At 37.3% G+C, this 25,703-nt stretch overlaps 1 protein-coding gene across 24 annotated transcripts in view; it reads left to right on the forward strand.

The window, feature by feature from the left end:
• WNK1 (WNK lysine deficient protein kinase 1) overlaps positions 1 to 25,703 on the forward strand; it is a 145,093-nt gene that overhangs the window by 54,041 nt on the left and 65,349 nt on the right. For all 24 annotated transcript variants that reach the window (XM_003934471.4, XM_003934470.4, XM_010345034.3 and 21 more), the window contains exons 3-4: positions 12,904 to 13,124; positions 15,856 to 16,013. In XM_003934471.4, the coding sequence (XP_003934520.2) occupies positions 12,904 to 13,124; positions 15,856 to 16,013 (379 nt within the window). The remainder of the gene's footprint in view (positions 1 to 12,903; positions 13,125 to 15,855; positions 16,014 to 25,703) is intronic.

The raw sequence follows: 25,703 nt of genomic DNA on the forward strand, positions 1-25,703 counted from the left end.
TGTTACTATATTAGCATATTTCCTTGCCCAAAAGTCCTCTGGTATATAAGGTGATTTGATAATTATTTCTTGGTAAGTATTGAAATGAGAAGTCATGGCCGGGCGTAGTGGCTCATGCCTGTAATCCCAGCTCTTTGGGAGGCCAAGGTGGGTGGATCACTTGAGGTCAGGAGTTTGAGACCAGCCTGACCATCCTGGTGAAATGCGGTCTGTACTGAAAATACAAAACTTAGCCAGACATGATGGCGTGCATCCGTAATCCTAGCTACTTGGGAGGCTGAGGCAGGAGGATCGCTTGAACCCGGGAGGCAGAGGCTGCAGTGAGCCAAGATCACACCATTGCACTCCAGCCTGGTTAACTGAGCCAGACTCTCTCAGAAAAAAAAAGAAAGAAATGAGAAGTTATTGCTTCTAGTAAATCTAGTTAAGTCATACTGACTGGTGTTTGTAAAATTAAGTGGCTTGGCTGGCTGTGGTGGGTCAAGCTTGTAATCCCAGCACGTTGGGAGGCCAAGGCAGGCAGGTCACGAGGTCAGGAGATCAAGACCATCCTGCTAACATGATGAAACCCCAACTGTATTAAAAATACAAAAAATTAGCTGGACGTGAATGGTACTTGCCTGTAGTCCCAGTTACTCAGGAGGCTGAGGCAGGAGAATCGCTTGAACCCAGGAAGTGGAGGTTGCAGTAAGCCAAGATTGTACCACTGCACTCCAGCCTGGGCGACAGAGGGGGACTCTGTCTCACACACAAAAAAAGGTCAGAAATCAAATGTCAAGGTAGCCCTCTAGTGGTTAAAATGAAATTAAGGTTATTGAGAAACTACCTATTTATTTTTTCACTTGTATTGTGCTTTGCTACATTGCTGCAATTTTTATATCAAATGAAGATTATATTGTAAATATAATTAAAAAATTATATTTAATTTTTTAATCTAAAATTAAAAAATACTTTTACTTCCATTTCCCATAGCATCAGATATTGATCCCCAAATAGCTAGTTCCTTTCACGGAAATAGATTAAATGCAGAAATTTCCCGTTAGTTATTGTAAAGAGCTTTTGTTAAGAGTTGGAGTATGCCTTTGTAATGTAATCCCAGGCTGCTGCTGCTTTTTTTTTTTTTTTTTGGAAAAGCGGGTTTTCCCAGGTTTGTTAGAGCAGCAGTCCCAAACTATTTTGGCACCAGGGAAGACAGTTTTTCCATGGACTAGGAACCAGGGGAGTGGTTTTGAAATAATTCAAGCATATTATGTTTATTGCGTACTTTATTTCTGTTATTATTACATTAAAATATAACAGGAGACAGTGACAGAGATCATCAAGCATTGGATTCTTCTAAAGAGCGCTCAACCTACATCCCTTGGATGCACAGTTTACGATAGGGTTCATAGTCCTATGAGAGATCTAATGCCCCTGAACCAAGGCGAAGCTCAGGTGGTAATGCCAGCAATGAGGGAGCGGCTGTAAATACAGATGAAGCTTTTCTTGCTCGCCTGCAACTCACCTCCTGCTGTGTGGCCAGGTTCCTAACAGACCGTGGACTGGTATCAATCTGTGGCCCAGTGGCTGGGGACCCCTGGTATCTTAGAAGATCTGTTTTTACTCAGAGAAGAATCTGTTGTAAATTACCTGGTATAAATTTTTTTATTTGATAAAATTGGATATTTTTAAATTGTCACTGTTGCATATATTCTTTATTACTTTTTTTTTTTTTTTTGAAACGGGAGTTTCACTCTTGTTACCCAGGCTGGAGTGCAATGGCGCGATCTTGGCTCACCGCAATCTCCGCCTCCTGGGTTCAGATGATTCTCCTGCCTCAGCCTCCTGAGTAGCTGGGATTACAGGCACGCACCACCATGCCCAGCTAACTTTTTGTATTTTTAGTAGAGACGGGGTTTCACCATGTTGACCAGGATGGTCTCGATCTCTTGACCTCATGATCCACCCGCCTCGACCTCCCAAAGTGCTGGGATTACAGGTGTGAGCCACTGCGCCCGGCCCTCTTTATTACTTTTTAAAGTTAATACTGCTGAGCTGATTAATTCCAGATCATTGGAATATAGTGTTATAGCACCTGGATATGGCCACTTGCATGTGTTCTGAAATGCTTGCAATTAACATGTTGAAACATGAGGAGATCATTTCTGTCTTGCAAATTCTAATTTCTTTACCCAACTTCCACTCTTGTTTATGGCAATACCTTTATCCTAGTTAGCTTAGTTAGCTAGGCTTCTTGATATTCCCTTTTCTTCCACTAGAATGTGCTAACTAGCTGTGTACATCTTGAGATTCTTTCCACTGGTTTGAATACTTAGTTGATTGTCAACAGTTTGTTCGGCATGCCTAAGGTTACCCTAAAATACAATGGTTTACTTGTTTTGAAAACTATACTGGGGGTAATATAGTAGGGTAAGCCCCCATGGAATAGCTGTCCCCCATCAACAGACTGAAGTGTTGAATATAATAAAAGTTTTTTCAATACATATCCAAGCTTTAAGGAAAGAAAGATTAACCTCCAGATAATAAGCAGAGATAACTCAAAGCCAAAACAGGAACTTAGACTCTGGGATTTTAGACCAGATGTTGGTTGAGGAGTTGATGCTAGTTTTAATATCCATAAAAGGACAGAAAGCTTTAGAACTAGGTAGAGAGGGAAGCTAGAACTTAGCCTGTGTCAAAAACTGAATTATCCAAGAAAAGAGAGACCTCAGTGCCCCAGCCAGTGAAAGCTGCAAGGAATTTTGCCTGTATGCACAAGACTGTGGATAAGAGGGGGAGACCCTGTGAAAAATAGAAATTCCCATCAGATGCTACCAGTGTTGTTAATTATTCTGTGATCTTATCTTACCTTTTTTTTTTTTTTCTTTATTTGGTGATAGGGTCTCACTCGGCCGCCCAGGCCAGATTACAGTGGTGCAATCATAGCTCACTGCAGCTCCAAACTCCTGGGCTTAGGGAATCCTTTCACCTCAGCCTCCCCAGTACTTGGGACTACAGTTGGTCATCACTATACCTGGGTAATGAAAAAAAAATTTTTTTTTTTTTAGTAGAGAGAGTGTCTCATTGTGTTGCCCCAGACTGCTCTCAAACTCCTGAGCTCATCCCAATTTGGCCTCCCAAACTGCTGGGATTATAAGCATGAGCCATGGTGCCCAACCTGTTCGGTATTTTTCCAGCTCATAGGTAGATGGCTGTATAAAATAAATTTATACCATCTGCTTGGTACAGGAATCCCAAGCCAAGAAATGTACATCATAATTGATCAGGAACTGAAAGAAAACTCCCAGGGACATTTTCACAGTTCCTTGGTCACAGTGTCGAGAGACAAACCAGTTTCCAAAGAAGATAACCTCATAACTAAATTACAAATCGCACCAATGAAGATGAATAGACACAACCAGAAAATAGCACTGTAACAATTAAAGATATTATGGACAAGTCTGAGAGTGATTACAAGCTATTATTTACATAATGATGTCAGTAAAGATATATGTAAGTGTATATGAAGTATATGAAGAGAAAAGAAGAATTGAAGAAATAAGACACCGTTAAAAAAGACAGGCATAATTTAAAAGGTTCTGAAGAACTTCTAGAAATAAGAATATTAAACTTCAAACAAATGGTTAGTTGAAACAGACTAAATCGAATTGACAGGAGTAATAACAATGAAGAAATGAGCAACAGAAGGCACGAAAAAGACAGAAAATATTAAAAGAGGATAACACAGTAATGAGAAGACCCAGTTAGACTTAATTATCTAAAAGGGGTGTGTCTGTAGTTCCAGCTTCTCTGGAGGCTGAGGCAGAAGAATCGGTTGAGCCCAGGAGGCAGAGGTTGCAATGAGCCGAGATCGTGCCACTGCACTCCAGCCTGGGTGACAGAGTGAGACTCCATCCCAAAAATAAAAATAAAAATGAAAGAGTAGAGAGAATGAGAGTAAGAATAATTTCAGAATTCAAGAATTCTTACTGAGAATATATACAGATTCCTAAGCAAGTAGATTTAAAACATTCATATTCATTGCTGGAAGAATGAATAACTAGGACCATTGGCAGCATTTGGAGAGGCAAATTGGGAAGGAATAGGAATTAATTCCAAAATACATGCTTTTTTGACCTTTTGAGTTTCTACCTTTGTTCTATATGTATATTTGCATTGAAACAAATACAACACCCATAGCTGAAAAATAGGATGGGAATGTATGAGTTAGAAAATCTGGGCTTGATGACTTATGCCTGTAATCGCTGTACTTTGGGAGGCTGAGGTGGGTAGATCACCTGAGGTCAGGAGTTTGAAACCATCCTGGCCAACATGGTGAAACCCCATCTTTACTAAAAATAGAAAAAATTAGCTGGGCGTGGTGATAGGCACCTGTAATCCCAGCTACTTGGGAGGCTGAGGCAGGAGAATTGCTTGATCCCAGAAGGCAGAGGTTGCAGTCAGCCGAGATTGTGCCACTGTACTCCAGCCTGGGTTACAGAGTGAGACGGCATCTCAAAAAAAAAAAAAAAGATTTGGATTAAAAAATTGAAATAAATTTAGACATTTTTAAAAATAGGCATGAAATTCAAAGATCATACAAGTAATCATTTTAGAGTGTACAGTTCAGTGTCACTTCGTACATTCACAGTATTGTGTAACTACCACATCTATCAAGTTACTAAACATTTATTTTCATCACCTCAGAACACTCTGTGCCTGTTAAGCAGTTACTCCACATTTCCCTTCCTCCAACCTAGGCATTGTATTTTTTTTAATTGCGCATTATCTAAGTTCTTTTTAAATTTAAAAAGTAATGTTCACTTTCTGAGCCTCAGAGGCTTATGCCAACAAGAGAGTTTATTTGGTAGAATGAGTGCTAGACCTGGAATAGAAGTTGTGACTACTCCCAGCACTGCCTCTGACCAACTGTAATTTTGGGCAAATATCTAACCTTATTTGGGCCTCAGTTCCCCATGTGTATGTAAAGCAAGCAGTTGGACTAGCTGATCTCTGAAACCATCCATTCGTAGATAGGTTTTTTTATTGTAAAAAACATTATATTTACCACCTTAACCATTTTTAAGTGTACAGTTCGGTAGTGCTAATTCATACACATTTCTGTGCAATTTCTAGAATGCTTTTCATTTCAGAAAACTGAAACTCTATGCCCATGGAACAATTTCCCATTTCTCCCAACCCTCAGCTCCTGGCAGCTACTGTTTTACCATCTCTATGGATTTATGTAATCAGGATATGTCCTATAAATAGACTCTTAAAGTATGTTATGGATCTTTGTGTTTGGCATCTTTCACCTAGCAGTGTTTTCGAGGATCATCATGATTGCACGCATTAGTACTTTATTCCCTTTTAGGACTAAGTAACATTCCATTGCATGGAAATACCACAGTTTGTTTATTCATCCATTGATGAACATCTGGGCTGTGTTCACCTTTTGGCTATTTTAAGTACTGCTGCTATAAATATTTGTGCACTGTTTTTTGAGTATCTGTTTTCATTTCTTTTTGCTGTATGCTAGGAATGGAATTACTGAGTCATGTGGAAATCCTATGTTTAACTTTTTGAGGAACCACCAAACTAATAACCTTTCTACTGGGAATGACATGGTATCTCATGATGGATTAGATTTGCATTTCCCTAATGATTAATGACATGGAGCATCTTTTCATATGCTTATTGGCTATTTGTATATCTTTGGAGAAATGTTTATTCAAGTTCTTTGCTCATTTTTTATTGGATTGCTTGTCTTTTTGTTGATTAATAAGAGTTCTTTATATATTTTAGAAACTAGACCTTTGTCCAGATCTATGATTTGGCGATACTTTGTCCTGTAGGTTGCCTTTTTTGCTCCTTTGATAATGTCCTTTGATGTACAAATTGAGTATAGTATACCTTATCTCAAATGCTTGGGACTAGAAGTATTTTGGGCTTTGAATTTTTTCAGATATTGGGACTTTGAATTATACTTACCGGTTGAGCATCCTAAATCTGAAATCACAATGCTCAAATGAGTATTTTTGTTGTGTGTAATGGTTGGTGCACTAAAAGTTTCAGATTTTGGATTAGAGCATTTGGATCTTGGATTTCTGATTGGGATGCTTAAACCTGTGCCAAGTTTTAAATTTTGATGAAATCAAATGTATCTGTTTTGTCTGTTCATGCTTGGGCTTTGGTGTCAAATGTAAGACTCCATTGTCATAACCAAGGTCATGCAGATTTATCCCTAAGTTTCCTTCTAGAGTTCTATCAATTAATTCTTTTTTTTTTTTTTTTTTGAGACGGAGTTTCGCTCTTGTTACCCAGGCTGGAGTGCAATGGCGCGATCTTGGCTCACCACAACCTCCGCCTCCTGGGTTCAGGCAACTCTCCTGTCTCAGCCTCCTGAGTAGCTGGGATTACAGGCACGCGCCACCATGCCCAGCTACTTTTTTGTATTTTTAGTAGAGACGGGGTTTCACCATGTTGACCAGGATGGTCTCGATCTCTTGACCTTATGATCCACCCGCCTCCGCCTCCCAAAGTGCTGGGATTACAGGCTTGAGCCACCGCGCCCAGCTATCAATTAATTCTTAAGTTACCGTTCCATTCTTAAGTTAACTTTTGTATATGCCATGAGGTAGGATCCGATTTCATTCTTCTGCATGTTGGATGTCCATTTGTCCCAGCATTTGAAGAGACTTTTACTCATTGAATGGTCTTGGTACCTTTGTCAAAAATTATTTAATCATGCCGGGTGCGGTGGCTCAAGCCTGTAATCCCAGCACTTTGGGAGGCCGAGGCGGGTGGATCACGAGGTTGAGAGATCGAGACCATCCTGGTCAACATGGTGAAACCCCCGTCTCTACTAAAAAAGTGCAAAAAATTAGCTGGGCATGGTGGCACGGGCCTGTAATCCCAGCTACTCAGGAGGCTGAGGCAGGAGAATTGCCTGAGCCCAGGAGGCGGAGGTTGCGGTGAGCCGAGATCGCGCCATTGCACTCCAGCCTGGGTAACAAGGGCGAAACTCAGTCTCAAAAAAAAAAAAAAAATTATTTAATCGTATGTATAGATTTATTTCTGGTCTCTCAATTCTATTTCACTGGACTATATGTCTGTTCTTATGCCAATACCACACAGTTACCACAAAACTGATTACTGTAGTTTTGTAGTAAATTTTGAAAATTAGAAGTAACTTCAATTTTCTTCTTTTTCACTATTGTTTTTGATAGTTGGGGTCCTCTTGAAATTCCATGTAAATTTCAGGATTAGATTTCCATTTCTACAAGAGTAGGCTGTTGGAATTTTAACAGAGATTTTGTTGAATTTGCAGATCACTTTGTATAGTATTACCATATTGTTTTCTTATCCATGAACACAGGGTGTCTGTCCATTTATTTATGTCTTTTTGAATTTCTTTCAGCAATATTTTGTAGTTTCATTATACAGGTCTTTCACATTCTTGCTTAAATTTATTCCTAGGTCCTTTATACGCTATTGCAAATGGAATTTCCTTTTCAGATTGTTAATTGCTAATATATATAAATACAACTGATTTTTGTGTGTCAGTCTTGTACTTTTGTAACTTTGCTGAATTCTTGTATTAGCTCATGTTTGTGTGTATGTGTGTTTGTTCTTTGGGATTTGTTTGTTTGTTTGCTTGCTTGATTGTTTTTTAACAGATGGGGTTTCACACTGTTACCAGGCTAGAGTGCAGTGGTGCAGTCTTAGCTCACTACAGCCTTGAACTCCTAGGCTTAAAGGATCCTCCCACCTCAGCCTCCTGAGTAGCTGGGACTCCAGGTGTGTACTACCATGCCTGGGTGATTTTTACATTTTTTGTAAAGATAGGGTCTCAGTATATTGCTTACGCTGGTCACAAATTCCTTGCCTCAAGTGATCTCCCTGCCTCTGGCTCCCAAAGTGCTGAGATTACAAGTGTGTGCCACCACACCTGGCCATTCTTTGGGATTTTTACATACTGGATCAAATAATCTGTGAATAGATAGTTCTTTCTGGTTTAAATGCCTTTATTTTTCTTGTCTAACTGTTTTGGCTATAACTTTCATTATGGATAACACTGATTATCTTTTTCATATTCCTGATCTTAAGGAGAAAGCTTTTGGTCTTTCACCACTGAATATATGTTAGCTGTGAGTTTTTCATAAATGCTCTTTATCTTGTTGAGGAAGTTCTCTGCATTTCCTATCCTAGTTTGTTAAGCTTTTTTTTTTTTTTTTTTTTAAACGGAAAGGTGTTAGATTTTGTCAAATGCTCTTCTGCATGAAGTTAGATAATCATGAAACCGCTTCATTCTATTAACATGGCATATTATACTGATTATTAATTTTCTTATGTTGAACCACCCTTGCATTTCATAGATAAATAGCGTATAATCCTTTTGCTATGCATTTGGGTTCAGCTTGCTAATATTTTGTTGAGAGTTTTTGCATCTACATTCATAAGGGTGTTAGTCTATAGTTTTCTTGTGGTATCTTCAGTATCAGGGCAATACTGGTGCCATAGAATGATTTAGAAAGTGTTTCCCCCACTTACACTTTTTGAAGAGTAGAATTTGTGTTAATTCTCATTTAAATGTTGATAGAACTCATCAGTGAAGCCATCCAGTCCTAAACTTTTCGTTGTTTGGAGATTTCTTGAAGGAATGTTCCATGTACAGTTGAGAAGAATATGTATTCACTTGTTGTTGAACAGTGTGTTCTATACATGTCTGTTACCTTTTGGTGGTTTATAATATTGTCCAAATCCTCTGTTTTCTTACTCATCTTTTATCTAGATGTTTTATCTGTTATTGAAAGTGGAATATTGAAGTCTCCAACTAAAACTACTGTAGTATCTACTAATTTCCTCCCTTTAATTTTGTCAGTGTTAGCTTCATCATTTGGTGGCTTTATTGTTTGATGTGTATAATTGTTATTTTTTAAATGGATTGGCCCTTTAATCAATACATGATGCTCTTCTTTATCTCTTGCATTGCATCAGTATTTTTACTTATTTTGCCTGATGCTAGTTTAGCTAACTCACCCTCTTTTATTTACTATTAGCATGGAATATTATTTTTCTTTCATCCTGAGTCTCTTGTAGACAGTATATGTAGTTAGCTCTTCTTTTTTTTTCTTTTTCTGGAATCCATTCTGCCTATCTCTGTTTTTGGTAGGACAGTTTATTTACATTTGATTAGTCGAATGAATGATCTGCCATTTTGCTGTTTGTGATTTGTATGTTTTGTACCATACACACACACACACACACACACACACACATATGTACTATATAGGTATGTATGTACCATATATATATAGGGTACATGGGGTGTGTGTGTGTGTGTGTGTGTGTGTGTGTGTGTGTGTGTATGGTACATATATATGTCACATTCCTGGAGACAGTCTTATACCTTTTTTTGCTCCTTATCTCCATTATTGACTTTTTAAATGTGTTTATTTTTCTTTTGTAGTATACCATTTTTATGCCTTTCTCATTTCCTTTTGTGTATATATTTAGATATTTTTTCAGTGGTTACCTTGAGGATCACAATTAACATCATAAATCTCTAACAGTCTACCCTGAATTGATACCAGCTTAGCTTTAATATTATAGCATATAAATCTCTGATCCTATTCAGCCTCACCCCTCCTGCCCATTTTGTTTTCGTTGTCTCCAGTTTTATCTTTATACATTGTGTGCCCATTAACATAGTTTCATAATCATTATTTTACATGCATTTGTCTTTTAAATCATGTAGGAAATAAAAGGAATTATAAACCAAAAATACATTAATATTGGTTTTAATATTTAATGTGTATTGGATTTTTACCAGAGATTTGATTTGTTTTTATGGCTTCAAGTTATTATCTAGTGTCTTTTTATTTCAGTCTAATGATTCTCTTTGGCACTTCTTATATAGGAAGGGTGTCCTCCAGCTTTTATTTGGAATGTCTTAATGTCTCTTTCATTTCTGTAGTATAATTTTGCTGGTTATATAATTCTTGGTTGGTAGTCTTAAGGTTTTTTTTTTTGTTGTTTTTTGTTTTTTTGCTTTTGCTGTTGTTTCTTTTAGCCCTTTAAATATGTCATCCTACTGCTTTCTGCCCTCCATGGTTTTTGATGAAAGATCAGCTTATAATTTTTTTTTTTAATCAGCTCATAATCTTATTGAGGATCCTGTCATCATAAGTCACTTCTCCCTTTCTACTTTCAATATTCTCTCTTTGTCTTTGCCTTTTAACAGTTTGAATATGTTTCTTATTGTGGATCTATTTGCATTTATCCTTAGAGTTTGTTGAACTTTTTGGATGTATAGATTCATGTCATTTACTAAGTTTGGGAAATTTGTGGCCATTATTTTCTCAAATGTTCTTTCTGTTCTTTTCTCTTTCTCTAGGACTTCCATTGTGTATATTTGGGTAAACTTGATGATGTCTTGCAGGTCTCTTAGCTGTACTCATTTCTGCTCCTCAGACCGTACAATTTCACCTCTTATTTTCAAGTTTATTGCCTTTTTCATCTGTATGTTCACATATGCTGTTCAGATCCCTTAGTGAATCTGTATTTTTCAGCACCTGAATTTCTACTTGGTTTCTTTTTAAAATTTCTGTCTCTCTGTTGATATTCTCTACTTGAATTGAGTATTCTCTGTACTCTAACATTTAGCAGTCATTGTTCCCAGTATGTAGTCTGCCAATTTTTGGCATAGGTACTGTAATTATCCCCATTTAACCATGAGTTGATTGTTTTCGTAAATATCTTAGCACTGAAGAACTGATTAAGAGCTCCGTTTATGAGAGTAGAATTTTTTAGCAACTGGACTTTTTCTTAAATGTGATTGGGCAAAAATCAGTTATAATTGAAGACCCTGAAATGCTTGCTACATCTGTGTCTGTGTGTGTATGTGCATGTGTCCCTGAAATGCTTGCTACATCTGTGTGTGTGTTTGTGTGTGTGTGTGTGTGTGTGTGTGAGAGAGAGAGAGAGAGAGAGAGAGAGAGAGACTCTCGCTCTGTTGCTCAGGCTGGAGTGTGATCTGTGCTCACTGCAAACTCTGTCTCCCGGGTTCAAGTGATTCTCCAACATCAGCCTCCCGAGTAGCTGAGACTATAGGCGCATGCCACCATACCCAGCTAATTTTTTTTTTTTTTTTTTTTTTTTTTTTTTTGAGACTGAGTCTCAACTCTGTTGCCCGGGCTGGAGTACAGTGGTGCAATGTCAGCTCACTTCAACCTCCACTTCCTGGATTCACGTGATTATCCTGCTTCAGCCTCCTAAAGTAGCTGGGATTACAGGGCCCACCACTACTAATTTTTTCTTTTTTTAGTAGACACGAGGTTTCATGATTTGGCCAGGCTCGTCTCAAACTCCTGACCTCATGATTCACCCGCCTTGGCTTCCTACAGTGCTGGGATTACAGGCATGAGCCACCGTGCTTGGCCTGTCACATTTTATGTTTAACACTTTTAGTGCTCTGTTGTTTCCTGAGTATTTCCAGATAAAATAAGCATTGGAGTTCAATCCTCAGATGTATCTTTTCTACAGTGGGTAGCATCAGAGATCTCTATTCAGTTCTTTTTTTTTTTTTTTTTCTATTCAGTTCTTTTAGCATACTTGGGCTGCTTGGAATCTTTCCTACATACACGTATTTCAGAGGTCAACTAGAAATTTGGGCAGAGGGAATATGCAGAATTTAAGGCTCGGCATCTGCTTTCTGAGATTTCCTCCTTTCTTTGCTAGATCTCTGCTGTTCAGTAGAACATTCTGCCATGATGAAATGTTGTATAATGTATACCATCCAGAATGGTAGCTATTTGCCACATGTGGCCATTGAGCACTTGAAATGTGGCTCGTGCAATTGAGAGATGGGTTTTTTGTTTTGTTTTGTTTTTGTTTTTTGAGATGGAATAGCCAGGCTGGAATGCAGTGGTGCCATCTAGGCGTACTGCAACCTCCGCCTCCCGAGTAGCTGGGACTACAGTAGCACCACCACACCCAGCTAATTTTTATATTTTTAGGAGAGATGGAGTTTCACCATGTTGACTACTATGGTCTTGATCTCTTGACCTCATGATCCGCCTCCCAAAGTGTTGGGATTAGAGGCATAAGCCATCACGCTTAGTTGAGAAATTGAATCTTTTATTTAGTTAATCTACGTTTGAATAGTCACATTTGGCTAGTCGCAACTTTATTGGACAAACCATCCTTGCAGAAAGGTCAGTTAGACAGCATTGTTCTTGATGCTGTGCTCATTCCAAAAACTCAGCCCCCATTTCTGTCTGGGGTATAGCAGGCCTGCAAAATCAGAAGAAGGCCTATTTTTAGGTAAAAAGGTATTACAAAGAAGGAAACTCTAGCAGTACTTTCCCTTTGTCCCTACCTGCCTGTGACTGATTTTAATTGCTCTCCAGAACCTTCAAGTAATAGTTGTTTTGTATATTTTGGACCAGAGTTTATAAATACATCTGTGTCTGATAGAACCACTCCACTGTTTAATGGAAGCAGAACTCTACCTCTTAATCATTTAAATAGTGACCTAATTTTAAGGAATTTATACTTTGTGCTTTGTTACCATAATTCTCTTACCAGTCACCAATTAAATATTTTTAGCTCTGAAATATTTAGCTGATAAAACCATCTTGAGCTCCCATTTGTTTAAGAAAAAACTGGTTACCTAACACTATCATTGTTTAGATGAAAAAGTATTTGGAAGACTTATTTTTCTGTGTCTCTTAATATAATTTTTATTTTAAACTATCATAGCCCTGCTTAATAAAAGTATTACTAACCTTTAAAGTTACTGAATCTTAGTATTCTAAATTTGATATTCCCATCTCCAGTCATGTTAGAATTTAATGGAATTCTTCAAAGCAACAAACTCATATCATTGATAACTTGTTTGGTGTACTTTGCTTTTTCTAGGTATCTGAAAAGGTTTAAAGTGATGAAGATCAAAGTTCTAAGAAGCTGGTGCCGTCAGATCCTTAAAGGACTTCAGTTTCTTCATACTCGAACTCCACCTATTATTCACCGCGATCTTAAATGTGACAACATCTTTATCACTGGCCCTACTGGCTCAGTCAAGATTGGAGACCTTGGTCTGGCAACCCTGAAGCGGGCTTCCTTTGCCAAGAGTGTGATAGGTATGTTTCTGGTGTACCTTGGAGCCTGACTAGCTTTCTGACATTCCTTTTATTTAGAATCCTTGCCCTGTTATTAAGTAAAATAAACCCTCAGAAATTCATAGCTTGAACTCCAGAGGTGATCAGTTCTACTTATGAGATGTAGGATTCTCTATATTGGTGCTTCTTGGAATCATCTTTGAGACTATTGATTACATTACAAGAAGTACAGTGAACTTTGTTGATAAAACCTAATGTAACAATCTTTTTTTTTTGAGGTGGAGTCTTGCTCTGTCACCCAAGTTGGAGTGCAGTGGCATGATCTCAGCTCACTGCAACCTCCAGCCCCTGGATTCAAGCAATTCTCATCCTCAGCCTCTTGAATAGGTGGGATTATAGGCACATGTTGCCACGCCTGGCTAATTTTTGTATTTTTAGTAGAAATGCAGTTTCACCATGTTGCCAGGCTGGTCTCGAACTCCTGGCCTCAAGTGATCCACCTGCCTCAGCCTCCTAAATTGCTGGGAATACAGCGTAAGCCACAGCACCTGGCCAGCAATCTTTTTGTTACACACTGTTGATAATATTTTGCACTATTTATATAATACATATTATGTACCATTTATATAATACATACAGTATGTCACTTCATAAAAGAAATGGAATTTATATTTTAGTTTCTAAAATTAAAAAAATTTTTGAACATATATAATGTCGGTTGAATATATATGTATATTCAAGAATATTGATGAGCCAAGCACAGTGGCTCATGCCTGTACTCCCAGCACTTTGGGAGGCTGAAGTGGGCAGATCACTGGAAGTCAGGAATTTGAGACCAACCTGGCCAACATGGAGAAACCCCACTCTACATAAAATACAAAAAAAAAAAAAAAAAAAAAAAAAAAAAAAGCTAGATGTAAAGCTAGATGTTGTGGCAAGTACCTGTAGTCCCAGCTACTTAGGAGGCCGAGGCAGGAGAATCGCTTCAACCCGGGAGGTAGAGGTTGCAGTGAGCTGAGATTGCGTCACTGCACTCTAGCCTGGGCAACAGAGCAAGACTTTTGTCTTTTTAAAAAAAAAAAAAAAAAGGAATATCTAGCCTCTGTAACATTTTCTGAAAATAAATACGACATTTCATTCTGAAAATTGGTTTTATCAACTTTTTTCTTAGTTTCACTCTTCAGAAGTTATGATCTATCTAAACGAGTGTTTCTCAACCTTAGTACTACTGAGATTTGGAGCTGGACAATTCTTTGTTGTAAGGGGCTGTCTTGTACATTTTAAGATTCCTGAGCAGCATTCCCAGCCTGTACCCACTAGATGCCAGTAGCACGCTCCCTGCCTATCTGCCTTCTAGTTATAACCAAAAAATGTGTCGAAACATTGCTATATATAGCCCGTGAAGGGCAAAATTGCCCCCGTTGAGAATCACTTATCTAAAGAACAAGGCTGTCCCTTTCAGACTTTATATGTTAGAAACTCAAAGCTGAAAAATTAATTTAATGCCTATTTTGATAAGCTTTCACTCTATGAAGAGGGTATCACAATTTAAAAACTTGAAGTCTTCATAAACACTATTCTACTCCAAAAGGTGACAATAACAAAAGAAACCCATTAATTTTTAAGTGAACTTGAACCTAAGTATTGCTAGGAAAACCATAGAATACCAGTTATTTGCACATCTTCCAAAAACAGTGTTCTCCTTGGAATATTATGTAATTAGGGTTAGGGATGCTTTCACATTTTCTTATAATACATTCACAAGAAGAATGGAAAAAGTGTCATTTAAAGCACTTTTTTCGCCTTCTTCACAGGAAACATTTTTTGATTGTCTTTGGCAATCAAAGAAATCTCTGGCTCAGTCAAGTTTTTATTTTCTTTGTTTGTTTATTAAATCATAGTGTACATGCCTGTTTCTTAGAAATGCCTTATGATTTGAGGTATGCAGACTTAATTTTCAGGAAGCATTATACAACCTAGTCTTGTGGGGTCACACACCTTGTGGTCATAAATCAATCTGTATTTAAGTTCTATATTTGTGTGTGTATGTCTTGTCTTTGCCTGTAGGATGTCCCTCACTAAGTTTCTTGTGTCTGTAGTAGGCTTATTTATGTACTGCAGGTGGGTTGGTAAGTATGTGAAGAAAAGGGCTCTGGTGAGTGGCCTTTGGAGACAATTACATTTTCTTTCATTTTTAAAAAAATGTATTGAATATTTTCACTGCAAGTCCTTCTTAAAAAGTGAAACTAATCAGATTGAGTATTAAGAGTATAGCTGTAAATGTTTACCTTACAACTACCGTACAGTAGTAGGCAAACAAGTATTTTGATCTTTTTAAACCCATCATCTTATCTTACAGTTGTACCATTATATTTGCTTTGTTCCTTTCTTAGTGTCTTACCTTTTTCTTCCATTTGTTTTCAATATGAGTTATATTAGTTTATATCTTTAGCTAAGGCTCTATTTTGACATATTATATAAAGGAATTTATTTTACACAGTAAATTAATAAATGGATAACTTGACTTTATTCCAGTTTCATAGAAAGGCCTTGCAGTGGAACATCTTTTATGAGATATTTGATGGAACAGACTGACTGAGAAGATTTCCTTCCTCTTTTTCCCCCCTTTCCTTTTTTCTCCCCATTCCAATTTCTTTTCTCTCACAGGTCAACACCCCTCTGCTTCTCTCCCTGGTGAGTAACGTCTGAAGCTTCTGCTCGCATTGAGTCTGAATCGTTCTTTTAATTTAAGGTACCCCAGAGTTCATGGCCCCTGAGATGTATGAAGAGAAATATGATGAATCCGTTGATGTTTATGCTTTTGGGATGTGCATGCTTGAGATGGCTACATCTGAATATCCTTACTCGGAGTGCCAAAATGCTGCGCAGATCTACCGTCGAGTGACCAGTGTAAGTCTTCCCCTATGGTTGAACTTGGGACATTTCTAACAAAGAATCCCAAGGTGGATAACATCAAACCAGGTAAAAGAGGACAATAGTAGAAGGCATACTGAGTGAGCTGTTAGGGTGAGGGTGGTGTTGAGGTATGTGTCAGGTTATTGCTCATGATATAGTGAGAATAAAGATAAAGATGAAAGAACCACTAGTTTGTCCTGTACCCACCTTGCATTTATTTAAACCTTTATTATGTTTTAAAACACACCCTCATTACCTACTTTTTAACCCCCTATTAATTCAGCTAAACTCTCATTGTTTCCCACCACATAGATTAGAGTTAACGGTAATGTTTTTAACTCAAGATGCTTTGTCAAATTAATTTGTTCACTGACTTTTATCTGAATGACTTGAGTTGATTTATGAAATCTTATATATTAGTACCTGCAATAATAAATATCTTACTGTAGTTTACCCATGGTAATTCATGTCTGCTGACAGATATTTTCTACAGCTGTCTAATTGAAACCTGAAAGGTAGTTAGTTATGATTAATTTCATTTTATCACTACATACTTCATTATGTTGCTCTAAAATAGAGACATTTTCTTACATAACCATATTATGCCTGAAAAAAATTAACAGCAATTTCTGGATCATCCAACACCCTGAACATATTCAGATATTCTCTCCATTGTTTAAAAAATGTCTATTGACATTGTTCAAAATAGGCTCCATCAAGGTCCACAGAAGGTATTTTATTGTTGTAGTTCTTAATCTAGAGCTACTGCTTTTACTTTCTTTTTCGGCATGCCAGAGATTTATTGAAAAAATTAGATTATTCTGAGGAATGTTTCGTATTCTGAATTTGTTTGCTTCCTTGTGGTATCATTTTTTGCTTCCTTGTGGTGTCATTTTACTGGTTATTCTTCTATGTTTCTGTAAAAAGAAGTTTACCTTAAAATAGTTGAGGCAGGTTAACAATGTAAAACTAATTTTGTCTTTTTTACTTGCATTCACCCAAGAGTGTATGGTGTCATTTTCCAGAAGCTATATGATACTGCATGTGTGATATTGCAGCAGAGTACAGAAGCAGATATAAGAATTCATTTGTAGGGCCAGGCACAGTGGCTCATGGCTGTAATCTGAGCATTTTGGAGGGTGAGGCGGGTGGATCACTTGAGGTCAGAGTATGAGGCTGGACTGGCCAACATGGTGAAACCCTGTCTACTAAAAGTACAAAAATTAGCCACCTATGGTGTTGCCCACCTGTAATCCCAGCTACTCTGGAGGCTGAGGCCCAAGAATCACTGGAACCTAGGAAATGGAGGTTGCAGTGAGGTGAGATCATGCCACTGCACTCCAGCCTGGGCAACAGAATAAGACTCTGTCTCCAAAAAAAAAAAAAAAAAAAAAAAAATTTGTCTTCTGTTAAACCATATATTTAAAAAGATTGCAAAAATGTAAAACAATACCAGTCTTCTCACTAAATTTTTCCTATTTTGGAAAATACTGAGTTTCAAATTTTAAATGTTATGTATTATTAACATAATGAGTTTTATAATTTTTAACGAAGTAATAAGTATTCTTAAACTTTTTCAGGTTTACCATCTGCTATGGTAAATATTAATAGATGTAACACATATAGCCAAAACCCCTCTGAGATCCCCAATAATGTTAATTTTAAGAGTATAAAGGGATCCTGAGACAAAAGTTTGAGAACCACTGTTCAAAATCTTGATAAAATTTAGGCTAAACATTTTTTGCAAGGATACTTAATATGTAGTGCTGTGTTATATTGCACCAAGAGGCTCATAGTATCTTATTATCTCATTTTTAGTAATGTAATTTAATTGAATTTTTACATAGAAGATGCAATTATCAATTGCTTATTCAGATTTTGATAGCTGAACAGAAATGTCTATTTTTAAAAAAGGAGAGGAAACATTTTGCTTTAGGCAGACCAAATTTTACCTCTTCACAAAGGCTTGGAAGAAATCTTTGAAATCAGAGTTTAATTATGATTATTTATTGCTATGAATATTCTTTCAATATCTTTGTTGTATATTTGTACGTGATTCTGTTTGATGGATATGGAGCTACTTTGGACAATTTAATTTCATACGAAATGTAAGAACTGGTGGAGTCTTCATACCCAGTAAAAATGACAGCTATTGTTTACAGAGAAAGCAGCATGACTCAAGTTACTTCTGGCTTTGTAATTGGAGTTGTTATTATTAGGTGTATGTCTCCAAGTCTCTGTCCTGAGGTCTTGCTGTTACAATTATTAACCTCTTCTTAATACTCACCCAGATTCTAATACATGATAGGATTTGAATTCCTGAAGCACCACTCTCAGTTTGGGGTGAATAGGGGCAGGAGAATTTTTTTTCATGCCTTCAGATGATTCTGATAAGTACCCTACATTTATGCCCTTACAAAACTCATCTGCTTTGCCTTTCAGAGTTCTATGTCATCATTCCCAGTTCACGTCTCTTACTATTTCTCTTTCTTCCCCTGTTGTATAGTAATTTACATTTTCTGTTCCCCCTCACCCCTTGGAGCATAAGGTAGACTGGTTATTGTTTCCTCCTTTATTTTGTTTTAAAATTGTAGAAGATTCAAGGGGTATATTTGATTTCTTGTTTTTTTTTTTTTTTACTCACTACTTCCAGTTTATAAGGTTCTTACTTTAGAATACCTCTTAGATGCAAGCCTTCTTCATTCCCATTGTCACAACTCTGATTTCATATCTTCCTTACTTCATACCTTACATTATATTCCAGAAGTAGTTTACATTATGAATTTATGTTATTTATTTTTATTTCACTTAAACTGGTTTAACTTTCTTGCTAACCTTTCTTGGTATAAGGAACTTATGATACCAGTTTGCTTATATCAGAGCAAGTGTAAATTCTTAATCTTTTGCTATTCTTCATCTTCATTCAAGCACTTTATTTTAGTTAAATCAGTTCTCTTCATTATCTCACACATATGCCACGTCCTTTTCTATATTCCCAACCATTTGTAAATGTTATATAATACTGTACATCTACTGGTTTAAAGTCCTGCCCACAAGAGAAACAAACAAACAAACAAAAAATACTGTACCTCCTCTATAAGCTCTTATGCTATCCAGTCAATCCATATAATTAACAGGCTTCCTTCATGAAATTTTATCTGGTTGCTTTCACTGTATGATGATCTTTGCCTTTTCTGAGTTGATTCTTCTCAATTGATATGAATTATAAAATTTTGTTTATAAATTCATAAATTAATGTATTGCTTATTATTTGTATTGCTTTATATTATTTAAAATATTTTCATCTAATACATCTGTATAATTTCATCCTTATCTGTAGCACTATCCTAAATACAAAATAAATCTCAATGCTAATAAATGCAACATTTTCCAAATCCCTGCTGTGTCCCATGCCCAGAGCTTGATAGTAAGTAAAGGTGAATAATCATATTCCCTGTCTTCAGAAAACTACCTCTAATATAGAATATTAATATGTAAATGAAGAATTATAATTACACTATGGTGAGTATTTTAATGGAGACAAGCTCTAAGGAGAGTGGAGGAGGAATGGTTAACCCTGCTATAGATTAGGGAATGTTTCCCCAAAAAAACACTGTTGTATGAACGGTCAAAAAGAGAGGATGGAAGAATGGTGAGAGGCCATTCTAAGTAGCAGGAATAGGATTTACATGAATGCTGAGGTGCCAAACAGTAGTACAATGGAAGGAAAGGCAAACTGATCAAATAGAGTGAAGCTGTTGTCTTGTGGTTGTAAAGGAGGGACAATTCAATTGCTACTTAGTTTCTCCTGCTCCTAAATCCTGTCTCATCTCACAGCAGAGTGTTTGGGGTCAGTAATTAAGCCGCAAACTTCTGACTCCTGATATGTGTATTTTTGCTGCTCCATTATATTGTTGTGTTTTAATGGTAAAAGAGACCTTGTTTGTTTATAGGCTTTTGGAGGGAGCAAGAGGAAGAGAGAGAGAAGTAGAAATCCTGGTGGATGGTGGTGGATAAAGTAGAGTAATATACGGGATTCAGATGGTGGGTGGTAGTGGATAGATAGAGTAATATCCAGGATTCAGTGGGCTTGCGACATGGTATAATGCTAAGTCTTGATAGGGAAGGTTTTCTCCTGAGATGAGATAAGGGAAGGAAGATGGGTTTTGGAAGCAAAGTCTTGGGTTTACATCCCTGCCCTAGTTATTACTATATTATCTTGAGCAAGTTACTTAATTTCTTCATACTTCAATTATTTTGTTCTCTGTAAAAGAGATACCGTTACCCTCTTACAGATTGTTTAGCACAGTGGCTGATACTGGTATTGATAGTAGGCTCTGGTTATTTTCTGTAAAATATGAGTTGTCGTCTTCTTGGGAGGGGGTGTAAAATGAAAGATGGCCTTTAACGATGATGAAGGCTTAAAATAACATCTACGAAACTTTGGTCTGATTAGGAAGTAATAATTGTGAAGCAGCATCAGGCATCCAGAATCTTCATTTTTAGCATTGATATGCACTATTATATAAACAACAAATACATTATTTGTACTCGTGTCTATGCGTATGCAAGTAGAAAAGAGCAAATGTTTACCTATTACATACTTCTTTCTTGTGAATAACCAATAATAGCCTGGGCCTGTAGGCTCACACCTGTAATCCTAGCACTTTGGGAAGCCAAGGTGGGTGGATTGCTTGAGTTCAGGAGTTGAAGACTAGCCTGGGCAGCGTGGTGAAACCTCATCTCTACAAAAAATAAGAAAAAATTAGCTGGCCATGGTGGTGCATGTCTGTAGTCCCAGCCACTGGGAGGCTGAGGTGGGAGGATCACCTGAGCCAGAGAGGCAGAGGTTGCAAGTGAGCCGAGATTGTGCCTTGTGCTCCAGCCTAGGCAAAAGTGAGACCCTGTCTCAACAAACCAAAAAAAACACAAAAAAACAAAAAAACCCACAATAGCTTAGATGGCTAAATTAGTCCTCAGTTTTCTATATTCTAAATTCTGTGTACCAGGGTTTGAAGAATAGAATATGATAAGTTATTGATATAAATGAGTTAGGTTTCATAAGAGAAAAGTTCATTTTACTTGTTGTCTTTTCCACTTAATAACTTTCATCTGTGTATTTGTGAATATTTATAAATTATAAACTGTGACCAAGCACTATACTAGGTACTAGGGATACACCAAGTCAAAAAGTTCTGCCTCACCTGGAGTTTACATTCAGTTGTGTAAAAAAAAATGTTGGTTGAAGCTGATAACTTGACTACCCATGATGGCTTACACCTGTAATCCCAACAATTTAGGAGGCCAAGGCTAGGGAATCACTTGAGGTCAGGAGTTAAAGACCAGCCTGGCCAACACGGTGAAACTCCGATGTCTACTAAAAATACAAAAATATGGCATGCGCCTGTAATCCCAGCTACTTGGGAGTCTGAGGCAGGATAATCACTTGAACCCTGGAGGTGGAAGTTGGATGAGCTGAGATAGCACCACTGCACTCCAGCCTGGGTGACAGAGCAAGATTTGGTCTCCAAAAACAAAAAAGTTGGTAACTGTATTAGAGTGATACGGTTCGTGTCTAGAATAGATGGGAGTTACAGGGTGAAAAGCTGAATTAGGTTTATTGTTACAGCACAGCGATTCAATCATTTCTTTTTGCCTGAAATGTGTAACTAGGTACCAGTGCAATCTGATACAAGTAATGAAGTAATTAGGGAGGAAATTTAAGCCAGCAGATTCAAAACTGAGGGGAAAAGTAACAAAAGTTGTAATGGATTAAAGTTGATTTGTAGATAGATCACCATGCTGTATGAGTGCTATTGCTAAATAGTAATAAATGTTTCTATTATGTGACTTCTGAGCCTTAATTTCCTCATATGATTATTATGGTAGTCGTAACTGCCAGGCCTGCTAAGGTTGTGAAGAACAAATCTGTTGAAATTATATGAGAAAGTAGATTTCAAAGAGTTGGAAAATGTATTTGTTATATTTTACATATAACTAGATCAACTCTGAAATATCTTCTATCTCAATAGATTCTTGATGTTTCAGAATGGTTTGACTTAGGGTTTCTGCCTCAAAAGATTGGGAGGATAGTAGCAGTAACTAACTTGTTTAAGTATAATGAGGCTCATATTTGTACAGAAGTTACAAAATCTGTGTTTGTGATATATTCAAGGAATTTTATTTTTAAAAATGCCCCAACCTTTCAATAAAAAAGTAAATAGATGACAAATTATTCTGTGTAGAGATTAATGTCCAGATATTGAAACTTTAAAGTATGATTCTGATTACATAATCAAGTCATAGGCTTTCAGTAGTCCTTAAAGTCTGCTTTCTATCCTTCAGTGAATTTGCGAAATTTGTTAATAGAATATTTTGTGCTTATTGCATTGATTCTCTGCATCGCATAATGTGCCAAGTCAGAGTATTAATCAGGAATAATTTTCTTCTTTATTGTATGTGCATACTAAAATGTACATTTAGGATTTTTTCTAGCAGCTTTACTGAGATATAGGAAGATTAACCCATTTAAAGTGTATAATTCACTGGTTTTAGCATCTTCACAGTGTTAAAAGAAAAACTTCAGCCAAATTAAATTTAAAGGCATTTAATTGAGCAACAAATGATTTGTGAATTGGGCAACCCCCAAAATCACAGCAGATACAGAGAGACTTAGGGATGCCTCATGGTTAGAACAAATTTATAGACAAGAAAAAGGGATGTGACATACAGAAATCAGAAGTGAGGTACAGAAACCACTGGATTGGTTGCAGCTTGGTGTTTACCTTATTTGAACACAGTTTGAACACTTAGCAGTGTATGAGTGGTTGAAATATGGCTGCTGGGGTCGAACACAGTGACTCACACCTGTAATCCCAGCACTTAGGCTGAGGCAAGTGGATCACCTGAGGTCAGGAGTTCAAGACCAGCCTGGCCAACACGGCGAAACCTCTTTTCTACTAAAAATACAAAAATTAGCTGGGCCTGGTGACAGGTGCCTGTATTCCCAGCTACTCAGGAGCCTGAGGCAGGAGAATTGCTTGAACCTGGGAGGTGGAGATTGCAGTAAGCTGAGATCATGTCACTGCACTCCTGCCTGGGTGACAGAGTGAGACCCTGTCTTAAAAAGAAAAGAAAAGAAAAGAAATTTGGCTGCTGGGATTGGCCAAGACTCAGCAGTTGTTACAGGCACATACTCAGAAGTTAGGTTTTCAGTCTTGTCTACCTACTAATTTAGGTTTCAAGTAGTCCATACAGACTCAAATTAGAAGTAGAGTCCTTCTCAGGCTATATTTAGTTTGCTTTAACAATAGGTATGTGCAACCATCACCACAGTCAACTTTAGAATAATTTTATCACATGATAAAGAAATTCTACACCATGTAGCAATCACTTTTCTTTTCTTTTTTTTTTTTTTTCTTGTTTTTGAGATGGAGTCTCACTATGTAACCCAGGATGGAGTGCAGTGGCACAATCTCAGCTCACTGCAACCTCAACCTCCCAGATCCCAGTTCAAGCAATTCTCCTACCTCAGCCTCCCAAGTAGCTGGGATTACAGGCACGAGCCACCATGCCCCGCTAATTTTTTTATTTTTTAGTAGAGACGGGGTTTCACCATGTTGGCCAGTCTGGTCTTGAACTCCTGACCTCGTAATCTGCCCACCTTGGCCTCCCAAAGTGCTGGGATTACAGGTGCGAGCCACTGCACTCGTCCAGCGATAACTTTTTCTATACAAACATTCCCCCTGCTCCTGTGCAACTACTAATCTGTTTCTGTCACTATAGGTTTTCCTATTCTAGACATTTCATCTAAATAGAGTCATTTAATATGTGGTCTTTTGTGACTGGCTTCTTTCACTTAGTATAGTGTTCTCAGGGTTTACCCATGTCATAGCAAATGCTCATGCTTCATTCCTTTTTAAGTCTAAGTAGTAATATTATTCCATTGTGTATATATAAACACAATTTGTTTAGCCATTTATCCATTGGTAGACATTTGGACTGTTCCTACCACTTGACTGTTGTGAATAGAGTTGCTTTGAAGAATATTGATATACAGGTTTTTGTTTGAATATCTATTTTTGCTTCCTTTAGATATATACCTGGAAATGAAATTGGTGAGTTACATGTGAATCCTATGTTTAACCATTTGAGGAACTGCCAGCCTATTTTCCAAGTTGCTGTACCATTTTACATTCTCATCATCAGTGTGAGAGAGTTCTGATCTCTCCATATTCTTGCCAACTCTTGGTATTATTATTATTATTTTTTCTGAGACAGAATCTCACTGTCACCCAGGCTGGATTGCAGTGGTGCGATCTTGGGTCACTGCAGTTTCTGCCTCCCAGGCTCAAGCAGTTCTCCCGTCTCAGCCTCCTGGGTATCTGGGACCACAGGCACACGCCACCATGCGGGCTAATTTTCTGTATCTTTTGTAGAGACAAGGTTTTGCCATGTTGCCCAGGCTGGTCTCGAGCTCCTTAGATCAAACCGTCTACCTGCCTTGGCTCCCCAGAGTGCTAGGATTATAGATGAGATCACTGCACCAGCCTGTGTCTTCTATTCTTAAAAGAACAGCAGTCATTGGGTTAAGGACCCACACTGCTCCTAGATGACTTCATCTTAACTAATTACTTGTGCAATGATCTTGTTTCCAAAAAAATTCACATTGTAAGGTACTGGAAATTAGAACCATGACATATCTTTTTGAAGTACACAATTCAACCTTGTAACAATTCATGGGTTCATTCAACAAATATTCAAGTCTCTTCTATGTTCCAGACTTTTTTCTAGATCCTAGATATTGATATTATTGTTATGTCAAACACTGTCCCTGTCTCTAAAGAACTTACTAAGGGAAGGGGAACAAACAAGCAGACAGTTACCATACAATAGAAAACACTTATTTTAGGGATAGGTACTTAATGAAAGCACATAAGAGTGGTACCTAATCAAGTTTGGACAAGTTAGAGATACAGTATTAAAGAAGTAGAAAAAGAGTAAGATAGCGTTGTATGTGAAGATCCATAATTTTGTATATCTACCAAGTTTGGAAGTAGGAAAAAGAAGAGCCAAGGGATAAGAGACAAAAGGAAAGCTTAGACTTTAATGTAGAGCCCTGAGGGGACTGTTTTAAAAGTTGGTTGGTTTCATGTATGTCAACACATACAGACTTAAATTTTGGAAAGATTATTCTGACTATGGAATGGAGAATGGATTTCTGAGGAAGACTAAATGTTAAACTCAGTTAAAAGAGTATTATAGTAATCTAAGGGAAATAACTAATAGTCTGAAATAAGGAGTTGTAAGAGAGAAGGCCAAAATGGATGGGTTAGAGAGATTTTCTTTATTAATTAGATTTGAGCTAACCTCATTTTTTTTCCCCACTCAACATTTTATGAAAATAAATGCCCAGGTACACATATATACTTAAGATCAAACAATATCAAACCTGATTGAGAGGTTAAATATTAGATTTGGGGATTATAAAATGTATAATTTGATTATGAAATGGTTTACATATTTTATTTACTAACTTACCAATCATCACTTTTTTTCTTTTTTTTAAAGACAGAATCGCCAGGTGCAGTGGCTCACGCCTGTAATCCCAGCACTTTGGGAGGCCAAGGCATGTGGATCACGAGGTCAACAGATCAAGACCATCCTGGTCAACATGGTGAAACC

The sequence above is a fragment of the Saimiri boliviensis genome, chromosome 7 (genome assembly GCF_048565385.1).
Source record: "Saimiri boliviensis isolate mSaiBol1 chromosome 7, mSaiBol1.pri, whole genome shotgun sequence".
Taxonomy (NCBI): domain Eukaryota; kingdom Metazoa; phylum Chordata; class Mammalia; order Primates; family Cebidae; genus Saimiri; species Saimiri boliviensis.